At 41.2% G+C, this 17,421-nt stretch overlaps 1 protein-coding gene across 1 annotated transcript in view; it reads left to right on the plus strand.

Annotated features, from left to right (window-relative positions):
* The window catches only part of CCDC83 (coiled-coil domain containing 83), a 1,061,671-nt gene that overhangs the window by 454,674 nt on the left and 589,576 nt on the right, over positions 1 to 17,421 (plus strand). Inside the window, exon 6 of the mRNA XM_044071188.1 lies at positions 5,442 to 5,533. Coding sequence (XP_043927123.1) covers positions 5,442 to 5,533 — 92 coding nt within the window. The remainder of the gene's footprint in view (positions 1 to 5,441; positions 5,534 to 17,421) is intronic.

Below are 17,421 nucleotides of genomic sequence, written 5' to 3' on the forward strand. Positions count from 1 at the left end.
AACACACACACACATATCTTCTCTTTCATACAGCAATTAACTAGTTTAAATTCCACACACTCCTACTTTACTATCTCATACAACAAACAGACACACACTTTTCTCTCTCATACAGAACCAAATGGAACTACTAGTTTAAATTATACACACACACACACACACACACACACACACACACACACACACACACACACCTACCTTCTCACATCTCACATAGCAGGCTGGCATTTGAAGCCAATCGTTTCTTGGTATTGTAGCAACATAATCAACCCAGTCTGGTCTCATTGCAGCACTTCTAGGAGACATTTAATACCAAAGGACTTAGGATTTTACATCTGGTGAACTGCGCTATTTAATTAATTTTAATAATTGAAAGGTATAAAGGCAAAGCACTTAATGTTCAATGTACATATTGCATTTAGTTCAGTTTGTAAAGCAGACAGTGAAATTAGTATTAAAAAATGTCCCATCAGTAAGACCACTGGAAATCTGTTTAAGAATATCATAGACAAAAAAAAAAAAAATCGTAGACTTATCAGACTTTCCACTTGCGTTGCATCACACAATTAATAGTATAACATTTCACTCAGTGTAGAATAGTGGTGAACTCCTGATCCTGTAAACAGCTGTCTTGTATTTTGGAATTAGATTAGAATGCAACATTACACAGGTACCAAAAAAGCATTACTGCCACTGTTTTTGAAAGGCCATTAAGTCTAAACTATGCATAATATATTTAATCATGCTTTGTGGGTATATCTATTTCAGTGAAAGTACATTCATTCAGTTTGTACAACAAAATTATATAAATATGTCTTAGTGGCGTATGACCCAAATTATGTAAAATGTCCTTGTTGCATTTTAGTGAAACAGTTGATGAAAAGCTCATACGACTGACCATGGGCCAAGAACACAGCAAAACATTCTTGTAAGCACTAATACTATTAGATGACTTTTGTAAAACATGCTAAAGTTTTTTTTTTCTTTCTTTCTTCAAAATACAGGCTAAAGGCTCCATAAGGCACCACATGAGACTTACTCTACTAGTCATAGTTTTATCTATTAATAACTGATACAACATTTTAAAAAGTCTTCGGCTTACAGTAAGCGCCTGCACCAGAACTTCTAACTAACACACACATAACAACATGTCTGAGTAAAGTATACAAAGCTGAGTATGGACATTTAAAATTGAACTCAATAAGAGAACACCGGGAAATATCAGATAAAGTAGTCAATCAAGCTATTTTAAAATAAAACCACAACCTCCACGCAACACTTCTACAAAGTTTATTAATGCTTAACTAGAATCCCCACATTTTCATCCAAAACACAGGAGTATCTTTGTAGAAGTGTTGTGCGAAGATCGTGGTTTTATTCTAAAATAACACGATTCAGTACTTTATCCAATACTTCCAGGTGCCCTGTTGTCATTGAGTTTGTCTGGTCTGCTTTGGGACACATTTAAAGATGCACTATATGCAATATTTTATAAATGTATATGCATCACAGATAAGAAAGTGATTTTGATACTGACAGACTTTCAGCATATCGGCAACATACACAAACCTACTTTCACACATTAACACATGCACACACTTCATCTCTCATACAAACAGAGCAGCTAATTTAAATTCCATACACACACACAAACACACACACTCTCTCTCATACAGAAATGAATGGCTTAAATTACACATAGACACACGCACACATACACTTACCTGCTTTCTAAACCAAATGGCTACAGGCAGACACACGGACTTGGCTTATTTATTAAAGGAACTGCTTGTTTAAATTACGCGCAGGCCAGAAGAATGTATTTAGGTCCACACTAGCGCCATGATGCATGGATGTTCATGTTCCTCCTTAAAGTAACAGACACTTGTACTGTGAGGTAAAGACTTTTTTTTTTTTTAAGTCTCCTAGCCAACCTGCAGCTGTAAGGTGGAGGGCGCGCACCCCCTCTTGCGCTATGGTTCATGCTTCCAGTTACGAGCCGAGAAGAATGCAAACTTTATTAATTAAAATAAATACATAAAGAAAAAGAGCGCCCTTTACAAGGTTGGCCAGTATGGTGCCCTAGGCGGTCGCCTAGTTCGCCTATGCCTAAGGCCTGCCATGCACACCACATACCTCGACCTGACCAAAGCTTTTGACACAATTCCACACCCAAGCATAGTATAGAAGGTTAATAAATTGGGAATAACCCCCTATGTCACCCACTGGATTGCCAATAAGCTCAGAGTTTGCAGGAAATCAAAACTGGAGGTTATCTTCACAAACAGACCAATCACCACTGAAGTCCGCAAGATTCTGTGCTGGGACCTCTCCTGTTTGGCATCTACTTTTCTGAAGTAAAAGCCAATACCAAAGGGTCTGGCTAAGTTTACAGATGACTGCAAGCTAGGAGCATTTATTCACTCCCCAAATGACTTGGCCATCCTGCAGGAAGGTTTGTCCCAAATAAATAAATTACTGGTGCAAAATTTATGCACTGAAATTAAATGCCAAAAAAATCCATTATCATATCCTTTGGGAAGTCATCTATCCTGGGTAACTATCACATTGACAGTTTGCCCCAAGAGTTAACCCATTTGTTCAGAATTTGAGAATTAATGTGGACATTGACCTAACTTTTGACCAGCATGTAAACATTGTTGTAAGAAAGTCCTTCTGTATTGCTCACCTTGTAAACAAAGAGATTGTGTCTAGATTTAGGGATGTCATTGTCCCCTTTATTCAGCCCTCATTAGGCTAATCATTGAGTATAATACCCCCTTTGGGATGTATCTCTGCAGGCACATGCAGTAACTGGAATACCTACAGAGATACCTTACTAGAAGGATACAAAGCATAAACAATATGTCCTACACTGACTGACTCAAAGCCTTGTTATTATATTCTGTATCCTACGGACTGCTAAGGGGTGTCTGGCGTACAAGGCATCCTCCGACTCAATACTGATGAATTTACTGCACATCAGCAAGTCAAATGGCAACATAAACACTCAGTCTAGGGATCTAAACCTGTTCCACAACATCAACTGAATGGTTTGGAGAGTCATATTTATACCATGCTCTGAAATAGACTCCCTCTGTTTCTTCATTAAAACATTCCTTTGTTCATTATTTCTTGCATTTTTCTAAAATTCCTTACACCTATACTTCAATACATTTATCACTAATTTATCATTCTATTCATTTAACCATTTCAATACCTTATATAAATGTAATGAAGCTGTATAAACTATTGGATTTATCAGACCTAATCCTCCTCCTTCCTTGTTCATATATAAAAAAAAAAATTTTAGCAGGATTTAATCTTGATCCTCACACAAAGGAGAAGACTATTTCTAATAAAAGTTTTTTGTATCTTCTAGGAATCATGATAACACCTGACAAATATGCTTTATTTCCTAATAATACTGAATTAATCAAATACATTTTTATATGCATTGCTATTGCTCATAACTGTTTGTTGTAATCTACTAGTTTTTAAGCAATGATACACTGTGAATCTTTCTAGTCCCTTCATGAGGACTATACTGAACATACTTTGGAAAGCATCCTTTACTCTTTTGTGTGATGTTTATATGTATGACTGGAGCTTTTCTCCCTGGGCCTCTGCTGAAAATGGACATGTATCCAGTCAAACTATCCTGGTCAACAAATGTAAAATAAAATAAATAAATAAATATGCTAATCTGTACATTTTTCATAATATAGAAATATATTTTATTTCCTTTATTATTAATTCTTATCCCTTCTTATCATATTGTCTTCGTTATCAAAATGTATCCCAAAATCATATATTTAATTCATAGAAAATTGTATACCTGCTGTTTTGATTGTATCACCCATTCCTTTGCGCTTTTCTTACATCTTTCCTTTAAACTTTCAGTAATAATTTCTCTCATCCGATTTTAGTTTTATAGCATCATCTACATATGACATCATAACTGGAATTTCAACTTCCATTTGAATTTTATCATTTGCATTTTTCATTTCCTGGTTTACCTTTCTAACTATTCCTGACCAAAACAAATAAAATATTACTGATAGGACACCCTTGTCTTATTTCTTTATTCATATATATTTCTTTACTTAACCATCCATTAATTAAGATTCTTCATCTGTTATTCTTATAAGCTGTTCTACACACTTGTTTGATTTTATTATTAATATTCTGTATATACATTATTTTCTACAATATATCCTTTTGTATTGACTCAAATGCTTTATCACCTACCATAAGTTTTATATCTTCTTTTTTTCTGTGTATATCATCTATAATTTCTCTGACTATAATTAGTAATTCTTGGCATCCTTTACCTTTTATACTATACACGCTTTCCTCCATTATATGTCCCATCTTATTTTCAAATCTCTTTTATATTATTTTCACAAATATCTTATAGTCAGTATTATTTAAAACTATTGGTCTCCAGTTTTTATATCTTCTCTTTCTCCCTTTTTTCATATAAATTTTAATATTCCGCTATACCAATTCCTTATATTTTAATCCTTCATTTAACCATTCATTGAATACAGATAGTTCAGTTCCTGTTCCCTTTTGCCTTGTATTCATACTACAAATTTTCTTTTTGCCCTGTCTTCTTTTTTTTTTCTCTCACTCCTTCTCATGTGGCTGCTACTGTCTCTGCTTACATCTTCTTTATCTTTCCACTACTTCTTTCAGGCATTGCTTCTTCGTCTCCTTCATTTATTTTTTCCGTAATATTTCCCCATGAAATCTCATTCTCTGGCTCACTCTGGTTTATTAATTCTTGTAGTATATCATCCCACAACCCTCCCGATTGCAGGGTTGTAACCATACACTCCTCTCCAGCTGTCTCCTGCATTCATTTAAACAGCTTTCTTTGAAAAGTTTCCTCCAGATCTTCCATTACCACGCTGCATGCTGCTTCCGAGCTGGTATTTGCTTTGCTCTCTTCTTCTGCTGTTCCATCTCATGCCCCATCCTCCCAGCTAACACCATGCAAGGAACAAGACCTGCGTAAGTACTGACATTCAAACAACAATGTGAGTTCCAGTATTCCCCATTGCCCTGGCCAAATTTTCCGGGTAGTATGACTATCACCTCAGGTCTCCCTGAAAAGGGGCCACTAGCCTAGTGGAACTAAACTGGTTATCAGAGGATAAATAAGTAAAAATGAATAAATCATTATGCTGTTTAAGCCAATTTTCTGTAAAAATCTAAAGTAGCAAATTTAAACAACAATGATATTTTAAGGACTTCACAGTCTGAGTTCCAAAAAATGCAAAAGTTCTGGGACACTATTTTTATTAGGGCCTGTGTAAGTAAATGAATCGCTCTGCACAGAGAAGTAATTACTTTGAATAGCTTTATGTTGTGTTTATTAGTATTTTCCTGCCATACCATTTTAGTTCATGTGTTGCTTTATTTTATATTTACAGAACATTTCTCAAAAACTTTGGCAGGGTTAAAAACCAAAATAAACACAGAGACAGAGAAGAAAATAAACGAAAAGAAGCAGCTAGCCTCCGAGGTATGTTTTGCATCGTATCTGATTAAATATCAAAAGACACTTAAATGTTCAGAATGATCTCCTTTCATATAGTAAATCCATATGCAGTAAAACAAACACATTCGCTGAATGTGAAATGAAGCTTCTTGCTTTGTGTCGTAAACAAAAACTAGAGGAAAAAAGGCCAGTGTTGTGTAATAAAGACTGGCTTGTAAGTAAATGAAGTTTAGGAATATAAGCAACTAATGCCTTTGTAGTTGGAAGACACAGAAGCTGGATCCAGATTTTAGTATTATCAATTATAACACTTTTGGACAAATTAGCCAAGACCACATTCAGAACCTGCGCTTCACAGCATCAAATCAAAATAAGCTGAAAGTGTTGCATGTGTCTGTTACAATACACACTGATATGTTATGTATTCTTTTGCCAAAATCAAACAAAAAAATTATTTCAAATAAGTTAAGGTTACAGGATCTCATTGTAACCAGTGTTTAACTGCCTTCATGAACATTATTGTCTGTAAGAAATACTGAAACAATTTCTCAGATATAGTACTTTAGATGCATATTTTACAGCATGAAGAAGTCTGATGCCTTCAGTGTGATGAAAGCTTCCATGAAGTTTATGGGGGCAAATACTTTGTTTATTAAACTAATTGCACTTCTATTCAAAGTGAGGTCCATTCATTTGTCTATTTTTTTTCTCTGAACATACCTCTCAAACTCTTAGTACAGCAAATCTGGACAAAGCCAAAAATAATGGGGGGACAACCCACCAAAAGTAGGGACAACTTTTAAATATTGCTCCTATTAACTTACAAAGTTGTTAGAATAAAAAGTATTGTGTTACCATGCATTTTTGAAGGCTATGAAGTCTGAAACTCAAATACCTGTCATTATTTAGTGAATTCAGTCCTTACTAATTTACCACAAAAATCCAGAAAACGATAAATTTTATGAGAAACGGACCAAATATATTAGGCAATAATCTGGAAATTCTGCGAAAATCTAGACAGTTGAGAGATGTGGCTCTGAAGTAAACACACTAATTGCTTTCTTAATTTCTGTCCTTAGATTCAAAATTTCTGGGTTTATCCCTGCACATTATCTATCAAGTGAAAAAAATGCTCCAAAGCAAAGGTAATCCTTTCCAGTTTCTGCTAAGAAGTTTGTTCTTTTTATCGCGGTCTGTTTTTAGTATAAACCCACCAAGACATTGACAGCAGGTTATAAAAACATTTATTTTTGCAAATAGATAGCAGCACAACTATACTAATAATAAGCTTAGATGAACTAGCATGGCAGAACTACAGAACTAAATACATATGCCAAGATGTTCTTAAACATTCTTTCCAGTTATGGGTCATATTTTATACTGACCAGTAGAAATATGCAGTTATTATACAGAGACTTTTGGTCAGCATATATCTCACATACTCTGCAATTTCTCATGACTGTATTCACATTGCTACACAAACGAAGCTGTATTCAGCATGGAATAGAGAAAATAGACCAAGGTCATTCCTTTGTTTCAGAATAAAGCAATACTATAAGGTTATCTAGGTTGCGACATTATAGTCTGCTGTAAACATTTCTGGTCCGAAACACAAAAATCCATTTTGTCATTGTAATGTCTGAAATAAGTCTTCTAGAGAATAAACATCCTGACACTTGTATTTTTAATATTTCAGTATATGTGTAATGGTTCTCTCTTTGATTTAACATTTATCAGTAAATCAAACTTTTGTCTACTTAAGAAAGTGAGTATAAGAGATCTGACTCTAGGCTTCATGTAAACATCTGATAATTTTAGCTTCAGATTTACACTGAGAAATAACTCAGTAGGATAGATATGAGGTGTAGGAAAAATGAACACTAAGTAAGAAATACACCTACCTGCTGAAGTGAATGAATGGTAGTTCTGACTTCATGCATTTTACATGTATAATTATTATCAATTTTCTAGTATTTATTTGTACTGCTTTATTAATATGCTACATATAAAGTATAGCAAGATTAGAATCATAAATACTACTAAGACCCTTTTGAAAATGTTATTCTCAACCTGGAAACAGAATGCTTATTTATGTCATAGTGAGCATTTATTTCCTTTGGCATATAGAATATTTACTATTATACAATGACCCCCCCCCATCAATATTCCAAAACATGCACGCTGATTGGTCAGTGTGCCCATTGTAAATCAGACTTACACTAATGGAAAAAGGACTGGTCACCCAGACTTTTTCCATTAGTGTAAGTTTTTTTTTTTTTTTAGGCAGCAATGGTGAACGGAAGAGCTCTGTTGCTGTAATCTCGCTATGTTAAACAGGTTTAACATAGCGAGATAGCTTAAAAAAAAGCAATGGAGATCTTCCTTTCTCCGTTGCTTTCTTTTAAAGCTGTCTCGCCATGTTAAACGGGTTTAACATAGTGAGACAGCTTTAAAAAAAGCAACGGAGAAAGGAAGATCTCCGTTGCTTTTTTTAAAGCTATCTCGCTATGTTAAACTCTTTTAACATAGCGAGCCACTTTTAAAGATCTTCCTTTCTCTGTTGCTTCCACACACAGCTCTGATATACTGTGTAAGCATACGCATGGGCAGTACATCAGAACTGCCGCAGAATACCGGACAGCTGCGGAAGGGCAGCACGGAGGCATTATACAATGCCATTATTTAAGAAAAGTAAGTATTTTTTTTTTAAATAATGTCATTGTGTGATAGCAATAACCCACTTCTGGGTGTGGGTAATGCTGTATTTACCCACTGTTGTCATTGTTTGGCCACTCGGGCTTCGCCCTCTTGACCAAACCACACCAACTGTGGGTAAATCCAGCATAACCCACACCCAGGCGTGGGTTATTGCTTAAATCTAAGATGTGCACAAACGATCTTTAAATCCCATTTCACTACCTGAAATGATTGTGCAGTATTTTGTCAAATATTTGTCCCTTTCTCACTGAGAATTAACCTGTCCTAACTCCTGAAATACCTGTTTATTTGACTTTGTGTCACAAATGTCAGAGTTTGACCTCCATGAAGCCTGTTGCATATAAAAGCTGTTTTGCATTTATCCCCTTTTGCTCATGTCTAAAAGCCAATCTGCAATGCACATTTTTCATTCTTTATCTTCGCATGTTTTAAAATCATACTTTTATATCATGTTGCCTTTTAAACTGTAATTACAACATCCTGTTAGTATCCTTTTGTTTTCATATTCTGTGATATTTTACCCATTAATCTCTGATCTACAGTATCTGAATTTTATTAAATAGCCTTAAATACTTGTTTTTTGTGTACTAGTAACACATTATCTGAAGTAGTTAACTTCATTTGTGCAGCAACCTTTGGGAATCATATCCGACCTCAGATCCGAGCTGGCAGTTTTCAACAGCTTTAGATCCTAGCTCCAAGCTCCTCCCCCTACCCATAATCCCCTGCCAACCTTGACTGTCCCCAGATCTAGTTTGCCGCGGTTTCATTCAGCAGCTTGATCCAGAGTCTCCTGGCGTTCTCCTTCTCTTTGTGAGAAAAAATTTAACTTTACAACTTTTCTTTAATCTTTGGTGTGAGAGTGTGTTTAGCCCCCTTTTTAGTCTAAACTCTCTTAGTTTATTTTATTTCTAGTTATCCTTCCCCTACCTTCGTGGTTCCATCAGTGTTGTGTGTGTGTGTTTGGGGCCTTGTGTGTGTCAGTTACTTTCTTGAGTATGTCTGAGGCCCCAAAGATAATGTTTTCTAAGTGCACCGAGTGTGGCCATAAGCTGTCCCCAGCGGATGGCCACACTCAGTGTGTATTGTGCCTTGGGTTGAACACCTGTCCTCTGGTTGTACCATTTGTGCAGCGTTCAACCCCAGGGCACTTAAGGACCGGTGGTCTAAGCTGATTCTGGCGGGTCTTCTGCCCCCGGATTCGGCTTCTACCTCCGGTCCTTCCGTGGCTCCCGCAGCGGCTGCGGCGGCTGCCACTCCTGCTTCCCTCCCCACGGCCGGGACACAACCTCCCGCCTTAGGCTCAGAGGAGAGGGAGGCTAGGAAAGAAAGAAGGAGGGAGAAGCACCACAAGCGGCACGCCAAGGCCTCCGCTTCGGCCCCCCCCCGGCTAAGTGGTCTTCTCCCTCCAGGTCTTCTGGTTCTCCTTCTCGGATCCGGTCCCCGTGCTTTTCACCAGGTCCTGAGGAGGAGGAGACCCGATTTCCTTCGAGGTCATCAAGGCGACACTCCTGCCCCGCCTCGGTGGCCTCGTCGAGATCTACGAGAAGTCTCACAGATGCAGATTTGGACCGGATGATGAGAAGATTCCTCCAGGCCCAACTGCAGATGGGAGTGCTCCTGCCTCCCCCCCCCCTTCTTTGCCCCGATAGCTCCTTCTCTGTCCCGTTTCCCGGGTTCGGAGTCTTCGGAGCCGGGCAGCCTTGGAGCCGGGGGTGTGTCGGCACCGATAGTCTCGGGTACTTCAGCGCCGACACTTCCCTCGAGTCTGTCGGGTCCATTTTCTTCGGATCTGAGCTCTCGGAGCCGAGGGCTGAGCTTCGGATCCGGTGGTATCGGTATGCCTTCGGCTCCGTCTGGGTTGGAGCCTGCTGGTCCGTCAGATCCGATCGCTTCGGCGCCGGCTTCGATCCGTCCATCGGATCCGAGGGAAAGTCTGCTTTCAGATCCCAGAGAGAGCAGCTCTCCCTCGGTATTCGACGTGGTGGAGAGGGTTCTGTCGAGGGATTCCAGGCCCCCGACCCTTGCCACGGCTCCACCCTGCACTCCTTCTCAGTTGGGCCCGGCTTCCATCACCCGGCCCCAGGGACAGCCTGCTTTGACGTCCCAGGTAATTCCAGTGGAACAAGATGTTGCTGGTGAGACCTCCTCGGACAGCCCCCCTGAGGAGGTCCCTCACAAGCGAAGGTGCAAGAGGAAGCACCTGGACTCCCCCGAGTCCTTGACTGAGGACACGGATTTGGAGGAAGGGGAAGGCTTCCCAAGATCACCCCCCTGAAGATGTCTTATTTGGTGACATCATGGAGATGCTCAGAATAAAGGGGGGATGGTCTGCCCCAAAGCCTACCTCAGACGAATCCGTGTTCCTGGAGGCGTTTGAAGCAGGCCCATCTACCTCTTGGGTGTCCCCTCCGGCCGACCCCTGGTAGACTTGATCACTACCAGGGCGTGGAAGGAGCCGGACACTGTGGAGCCAGTCCCTAAGCGCCCAGACAAGATCCTTAGCCCACCCTCTGACAAGTCCCACTGGAGTAAGGGTCCACCTGTAGATGCCATGTTGGTGGCGGCGGCCACCAAGAGGGAACTTGCTTAGGAGAGTCCCTCGGTTCATCCCCCGAGCAAGGAGTCTCGGTTGATGGACCACCTAGGGAAGCGGGTGTTTAGTTCAGCGACCTTCTCTGTGAGGTCGCTGAACTAAATGGCACACGTGCTCCGACTGCAGCGGGACCTTATCAAAGAGTACGCTGCTTCGCCCCCCGAGTCCATGTCGGCTGAGGACAAACAATTGCACTCCACCCGGATGGCCACTCTACTATCCATATCTAACACCTCTATGCAGCTTCTGTCTCATGCCATGGAAGGAGCCACTATAGCCGGCGGAGTGGGCCTCATTATGAGATGTCAGGCCTGGCTCCGACACTGTGATTTCGTGGAACCCTTTAAAGCATTGTTCGCTAATGCCCCTTTTGATGGTTCTGCCCTCTTCGGCAAAACCGTGCGAGATACCTTGGTCTAGAGCGAAAAGGATGGGAAGACGTTGTCTGCCGTCAGAGTCCATTTCTCTGCTCCCCAGAGGTCCTTTTCTAAGAACCAAAAGGGACAGAAGAAGATGTGGTTCCGGAAGTCGCAACAGTCCCGTCCCTCTCCAGACTCCCAGCCCTTCCGCGGCAGAGGAGGGCAGGGTGGACGCCACCCTAGAGGCAGAGGGGGCCCACGGAATTTTGGATCCAGAGAACCCTTCTCAGACCAACCCACGCAACACCCCTGAGGGGTTGCCCGACTGCTCCACTCTGGAGGCAGTCGGGGGGGCGTTTCTTGAAGCACCCAGCAGCTTGGGAGTCCATCACAACAGACCGCTGGGTGCTTCGCATCATATCCAGAGGATACCAAATTCCCTTTTCTCATTATCCACGCAGCCCCAGATACCTCCCCGATGTCCCACCCAAGCAGAGGGAGGCCGCAGCAATGGAAATCCAACATTTGCTGGAAAAAAGAGCCATCCAACATGTCCCCCCAGACCAGTGCGGGTCCGAGTTTTACTCCATGTTCTTTTTGGTATCAAAAAAGACGGGGGACATAAGACCGATCCTCGACCTCTCTTCCCTGAACCTGTCAGTAACCAAAGAGAAGTTCCGCATGGTCACTCTTCAATCCATTCTCCCCCTTTTGCAGGAGAACGATTGTATGTGCTCTGTAGACCTCAAGGATGCGTACTACCACATTCTGATGGACAGGCGATCCAGGAGGTTCCTCCGCTTCCGGCTGGGAGCCAGTCATTTCCAATTCAGTGTCCTCCCCTTTGGTCTCACCACAGCCCCCAGGGTGTTCACCAAAGTGTTAGCAGTGATAGCGGCCCACCTGAGGCTCCAGGGAATTCAGGTCTTCCCGTACCTGGACGACTGGCTCCTGACTGCCCCGACAAGGCATCTACTCTGTACAGCCAGAAACTATTTTCTTCGTCTAGCTCCCCGGCTGGGGATCACTATCAACATAGGGAAGTTGTCTCTTACTCCGACTCAGACTATAGACTTCATAGGGGCCAGATTGGACACAAACAAGCTCCTAACTTTCTTGACCACAGACCGGCTACTATCCCTGAGGCTACATGTGCAGGCCATTCTACAATCTCCAGCTCCCCCGGCGGAATTGGTCCTGAGGGCTCTTGGCTCGATGGTGGCAGCGATCAACCTATTGCCAATGGCACGTTTGAACATGGGGGTCTTACAATGGGACCCTCCAGGTCCAGTGGTCCTTTCTTCACTACCCTCTGAGCCATCCCATTCCCCTCAGCAGGGCCTGCAAGAGGGTTCTCCTATGGTGGCTCCAATCTCCGGACCTTCAGCAAGGACGCCCCTTTTCTATGACCCCTCCACTAGCCATGGTGACCACAGACGCCTCCCACCTTGGGTGGGGGGGGCATTGTTCAGGCAGGACAGACCAAGGCACCTGGGACCTCACAGAGACCTCACTGCATATCAACGTCCTAGAGATGAGGGCAGTGCTGTTAGCGTTGCAAGCACTTCAGGACCTTCTTCCTGTAGGAATGATTGCGATTCAGATGGACAACATGTCGGTTGTCTGGTACATCAACAAATAGGGGGGAACCAGGTCTTACCCACTCTGTCGAGAGGCCATGAGGGTGTGGGAATGGGCGATCTCCACCAACCGCTTTCTCATAGCAACGCACATTTCGGGATGGTCCAACATCCTGGCGGACAAACTGTCGCACCATCCTGTTACCATACGAGTGGTCTCTGAATCCCGAGATAGTGAATCGGATCTTCGCAAAATGGGGTCAACCCTGTTGTGATCTCTTTGCCTCTCCCTCGAACACAAAATGTTACGACTACTTCGCTTTCATCCCCCCCCCCCGTGGAACCCCCAAGAGACACTCTGGTGCATGCTTGGCCTCCTGGTCTTCTTTATGCTTACCCTCCTCTTCCTCTAATGCTGAAGTTTCTTCAGAAAGCCAGTCGGTTGGGGAGCAGGATAATCCTCATTGCCCCGTTTTGGCCTCGTTGAACCTGGTTCCCTTACCTTTGGTCTCATCTGGTGAATCCTCCTTGGATTCTGGATCCCCGTCTGGATCTAATATCCCACCCCCTAGATCTCCCAGTCCCGAACCTGGACAACCTCAAGCTCACAGCTTGGCTGCTCCAGTTCCACGCATAGCTAGGACTCCCGGTATCTCTTCCTCAGTTAAAACCATTCCAGTAGCTGCGCACAAGCCTTCTACTAGAAAGATCTGTAGTAGCAAATGGAAACGTTTCTCCATTTGGGTGGAACGCAAACATTTGGATCCTTTTACAGCTCCTCTGCCTGCTGTATTAGACTTTCTGTCAGGACTGTTTCATCAGGGAGCTAGTTCCTCCACAGTCAAGGTCCAACTAGCAGCTATCTCTCATTATCACGTTGGAAATGAATTGGGCCCTTTGATCACCACGAAATTGTGTAAGACCTTTTTGAAGGGCACCTTTCTGCTCAGACCCCCAGTGAAGGATGTAGTCCCTCCTTGGGATTTAACGCTGGTGCTTCAGGCCTTGACAGCTCCCCCATTTGAGCCTGCTGCTTCCATAAATCTTAAATTCTTATCATGGAAAACGTCGCTATCACCTCGGCTCGAAGGGTCTCTGAACTACAGGCCCTCTGTGTAAAACCCCCATACTTGACCTTTCACAAGGATAGAGTTTACCTCAGGACCAATCCCTCCTTTCTTCCCAAGGTTGGCTCTGAGTCAAATATTAACCAGTCCATCAACTTGCCGGTCTTTTTTCCTAACTACCATAACAAAGGGGAATACAAATTACACTCATTGGATGTGCATAGACAACTTCACTTCTACATCCACAGGACATCTGGTCATAGGAAATCCGACCAGTTGTTCGTCTCCTTTGCCAAATTTAACTTGGGTAAATCTTTATCTAAAGTCACACTCTCTAGATGGATTTCACAGTGTATCCTTTTAGCATACGAAAGTTCAGGCAGGCCCGCACCTCAGGGAGTCCATGCCCACTCTACTCGATCTATGTCTACCTCTGCGGCTTTTAGAGCTAGAGTTTCTTTGGATGATATTTGCTCGGCAGCCACTTGGGCTTCATCTCATACTTTTATCAATCACTACAAATTGGACATTATCTCCAGAGGGAGAGCATCCTTTGGCTCTGCAGTGCTCCGGAACATCCTTCCATGAAGGCCGCCCAAGATTCAGGTAGCTGGGGACTCTGTCCCAAAGGTTGCTGCACAAATGAAGTTAACTACTTCAGATTATTTATTTATTTATTTATTTATTTAAGAAGTTATGTACTCACCATAACGTTCCATCTGAGTAGGTAAACTTCATTTATCAGCAACCATCCCTCCCTCCTGCCCCCTCACTTGCGAATGTTCTCATACTCAGGTCCATGGGTTTTACCCACTTATCTTGGGATTAATCATTGCTAGCAGTTTCTGCTGTTGGGCAAACTTGATCTGGGGTCAGTCAGGGTTGGCAGGGGATTATGGGTAGGGGAGGGGCTTGTAGCTCGGATCTAAAGCTGTTGAAAACTGCCGGCTCGGATCCGAGGTCAGATCCGATTCCCAAAGGTTGCTGACAAATGAAATTTACCTACTCAGATGGAACGTTATGGTGAGTACATAACTTCTTATTAACCCACATTACAGTAAACATGTTGGTAATCTACATTCTGATTGCTCACCGATCTGTCAGTTGATGTCCTGGGACTCACCGTTGAACATCCTATGCAATAAACAGCAAAGATATCAGCAGTGGAACATCATAAATAGTCCAGATATCAGGAGATGAACATTGTTTAAGCCACAGTGAGAAACACGAAAAACACACTGACCAACCACCGCAAGAAACACACTGCCTGACCACCAAGTAGAAGCAGAAACAAAATTATTTAAATGATAAAGCGGGTAACTAAAGAAAGAAACAGCAGCAGCACAGAAGACTTTTAAGCAGCAAACAAAGTATACGCCCCAAGAAGTACAAAGCCAAGAAGCACAAAGTCAAAGGGCCCTTCTGGCATTGCAGTCATTTTATCGAATGGCTCCATTTTGTGGCAAAAATGGAAAAAAAACATAGTAGAGGTTTGTAGAACTTGAACTGGTAATACAGGTTTCTTTAGTCTGCTGTAGGATCCACTACACCAATGTGCAACTCATCAACATCCCTTGCAAATGTTGTACTTAACCTACACATTTGCAGAGTCTCAGGCACCACCTGGACATCTATTATGAGGTTACTGTTGATCTTCATCTGCCAATATCTGGGCTGTTCATGATGTTCCACTGGTGATATCTCAGCTGTTCATTGTATAGGACGTTGGACATTGTCTATTTGACAATCTGTCAGTTAGTATCCTGGGACTTGATCAAAATTTAGGTAGCCAAACATGTCACCTTACCCTTCAAAATGATGTCTGAATACAGTCAGTTATAAAGTTATTTGGCCACATGCAGTTTTAAAAATCATATACACATTCTGTGCATATTGTAAAAAAACATAAACACATATTTTGCAAACCTTGGAAATCATATGCACCTGTTGTGCATATTGTGGAAATCATATGCACATGCAGTGCATATCATGAAAACTGGTAAATATAAACATAAAATAACTGTATTTCCTATTGATAGATTTCTAAAAAAAAATCTTGTTGTGCCCTAATAACACCCATTTGTTGACTAGGTAGGTTCATTGGGCACACAGCTCCCTTTTAAGAAACAATCTGAAAGCAATATCTAGTTAAGTGACTTGCTGAAGGTCACACAGTAGGCAAATGAGAATTGAGGGAATCAAACCTTGTACCAGAGGAACTGCAATTCACAACCCTAGCCCTTTATGCCAACTTACAGATCTATTGCTGATACCCTTTTCTTCAAGAGTACAAAGCAGTAATTTTTTTTAATAAGCTAATTAATCCCTTTATTAGTATTACAATAAAATAAAAGTACAGCTATTGATGCACAGTCAGAAAAAATATTCTTTATGCTGTCCAATGCATCACATTTACATCTGTAAGTAGTCCTACTACTTTTTGGCTCGTGACTTTCAATAGTATTTGAGAATTACTAATAAAACAACATTAAACTCACACAGGAAAAAAATCTGAATATGAAAAATTCCTTTTGAATGTTGTCTTTTCTAGTTCTCTGTAATTTCAGGGAAAATTTGTTTTTTGTGAAAAATCACACATGCATTTTTGTAAGATAGACAGTGATAAGAAGAGTAACAACTTCTTACCATTTTGCAGAGCCACCAGGAGATCAAGGGCCACTGAGGCAGAAACACTTGATTTAAAGCAATTACCAATTCTTGTTAGTTACTACCCTCAACATGAATGAAGGTTTCCATATGTCTGCCCACAATTTTACAGATGAAATTCCTTTGCAAAATGTACGTAACGTTTTCTTCACAGACCATGGAATGAATATGAAAGCATTATTTGTGGTTTCCTGGCACAAAATAAACACTTCTGCTGGAACTTAATGTACACTACCAAGCACCTAATCTCTTATGTGCCAAATTAGCCAGGAATCTAACCCTGAATCTTCTGATCTAAATAACGTGAATATTTCACTTGGCTTTTACTGTAAACACACGAAAAAATGTAGCTTTAAACATTCAGCCATTTAACAGCTTATCCTTGTTTGTATGCTTAGGTGTTAGCTCTAACGAATAAATAACACAAATTTTCTTATTCCAACCCTTTGTTTTTTTTTTGTTTTGTTTTTTAAGAGTTAAACCATAATTGCTTTTCACTCGATTCAAAAGCCAGTGAAGTATTTCCTATGTTCAGTACATAATTATTTTCAAGAAGCATGCCAACCTTGTCTTTACATCACCATGTGAAAGTGTTAACATGAAATGACTGCTTTTAATACCATACATTTGTATGAACAAACTTGTCCCTTTTGTAATGCTGCTTCATTAAATCTGCTATAGATTTAAGGTTATTTGGGACACTTACCATATGATAATAAAAATAAATAAATAAATAATATGAATTCAGTCAAAACAACATTTGTCAAAGAATGTATACTTGTACGTGTCCTTCCCCTTGGCAGTAATGCTATTTTGAGCAGTTTGGTCTGTGACAACACTAAGTGGCATAATTCAGTATTCTGGTATTTCAATGCTCACAAATTATTCTCATAGTAACTAGAGTGTTGTATTTGAATGCCAGTGT

The sequence above is a fragment of the Protopterus annectens genome, chromosome 5.part0, assembly GCF_019279795.1.
Source record: "Protopterus annectens isolate FY-2018-M chromosome 5.part0, PAN1.0, whole genome shotgun sequence".
NCBI classification, from domain to species: Eukaryota; Metazoa; Chordata; order Ceratodontiformes; family Protopteridae; genus Protopterus; species Protopterus annectens.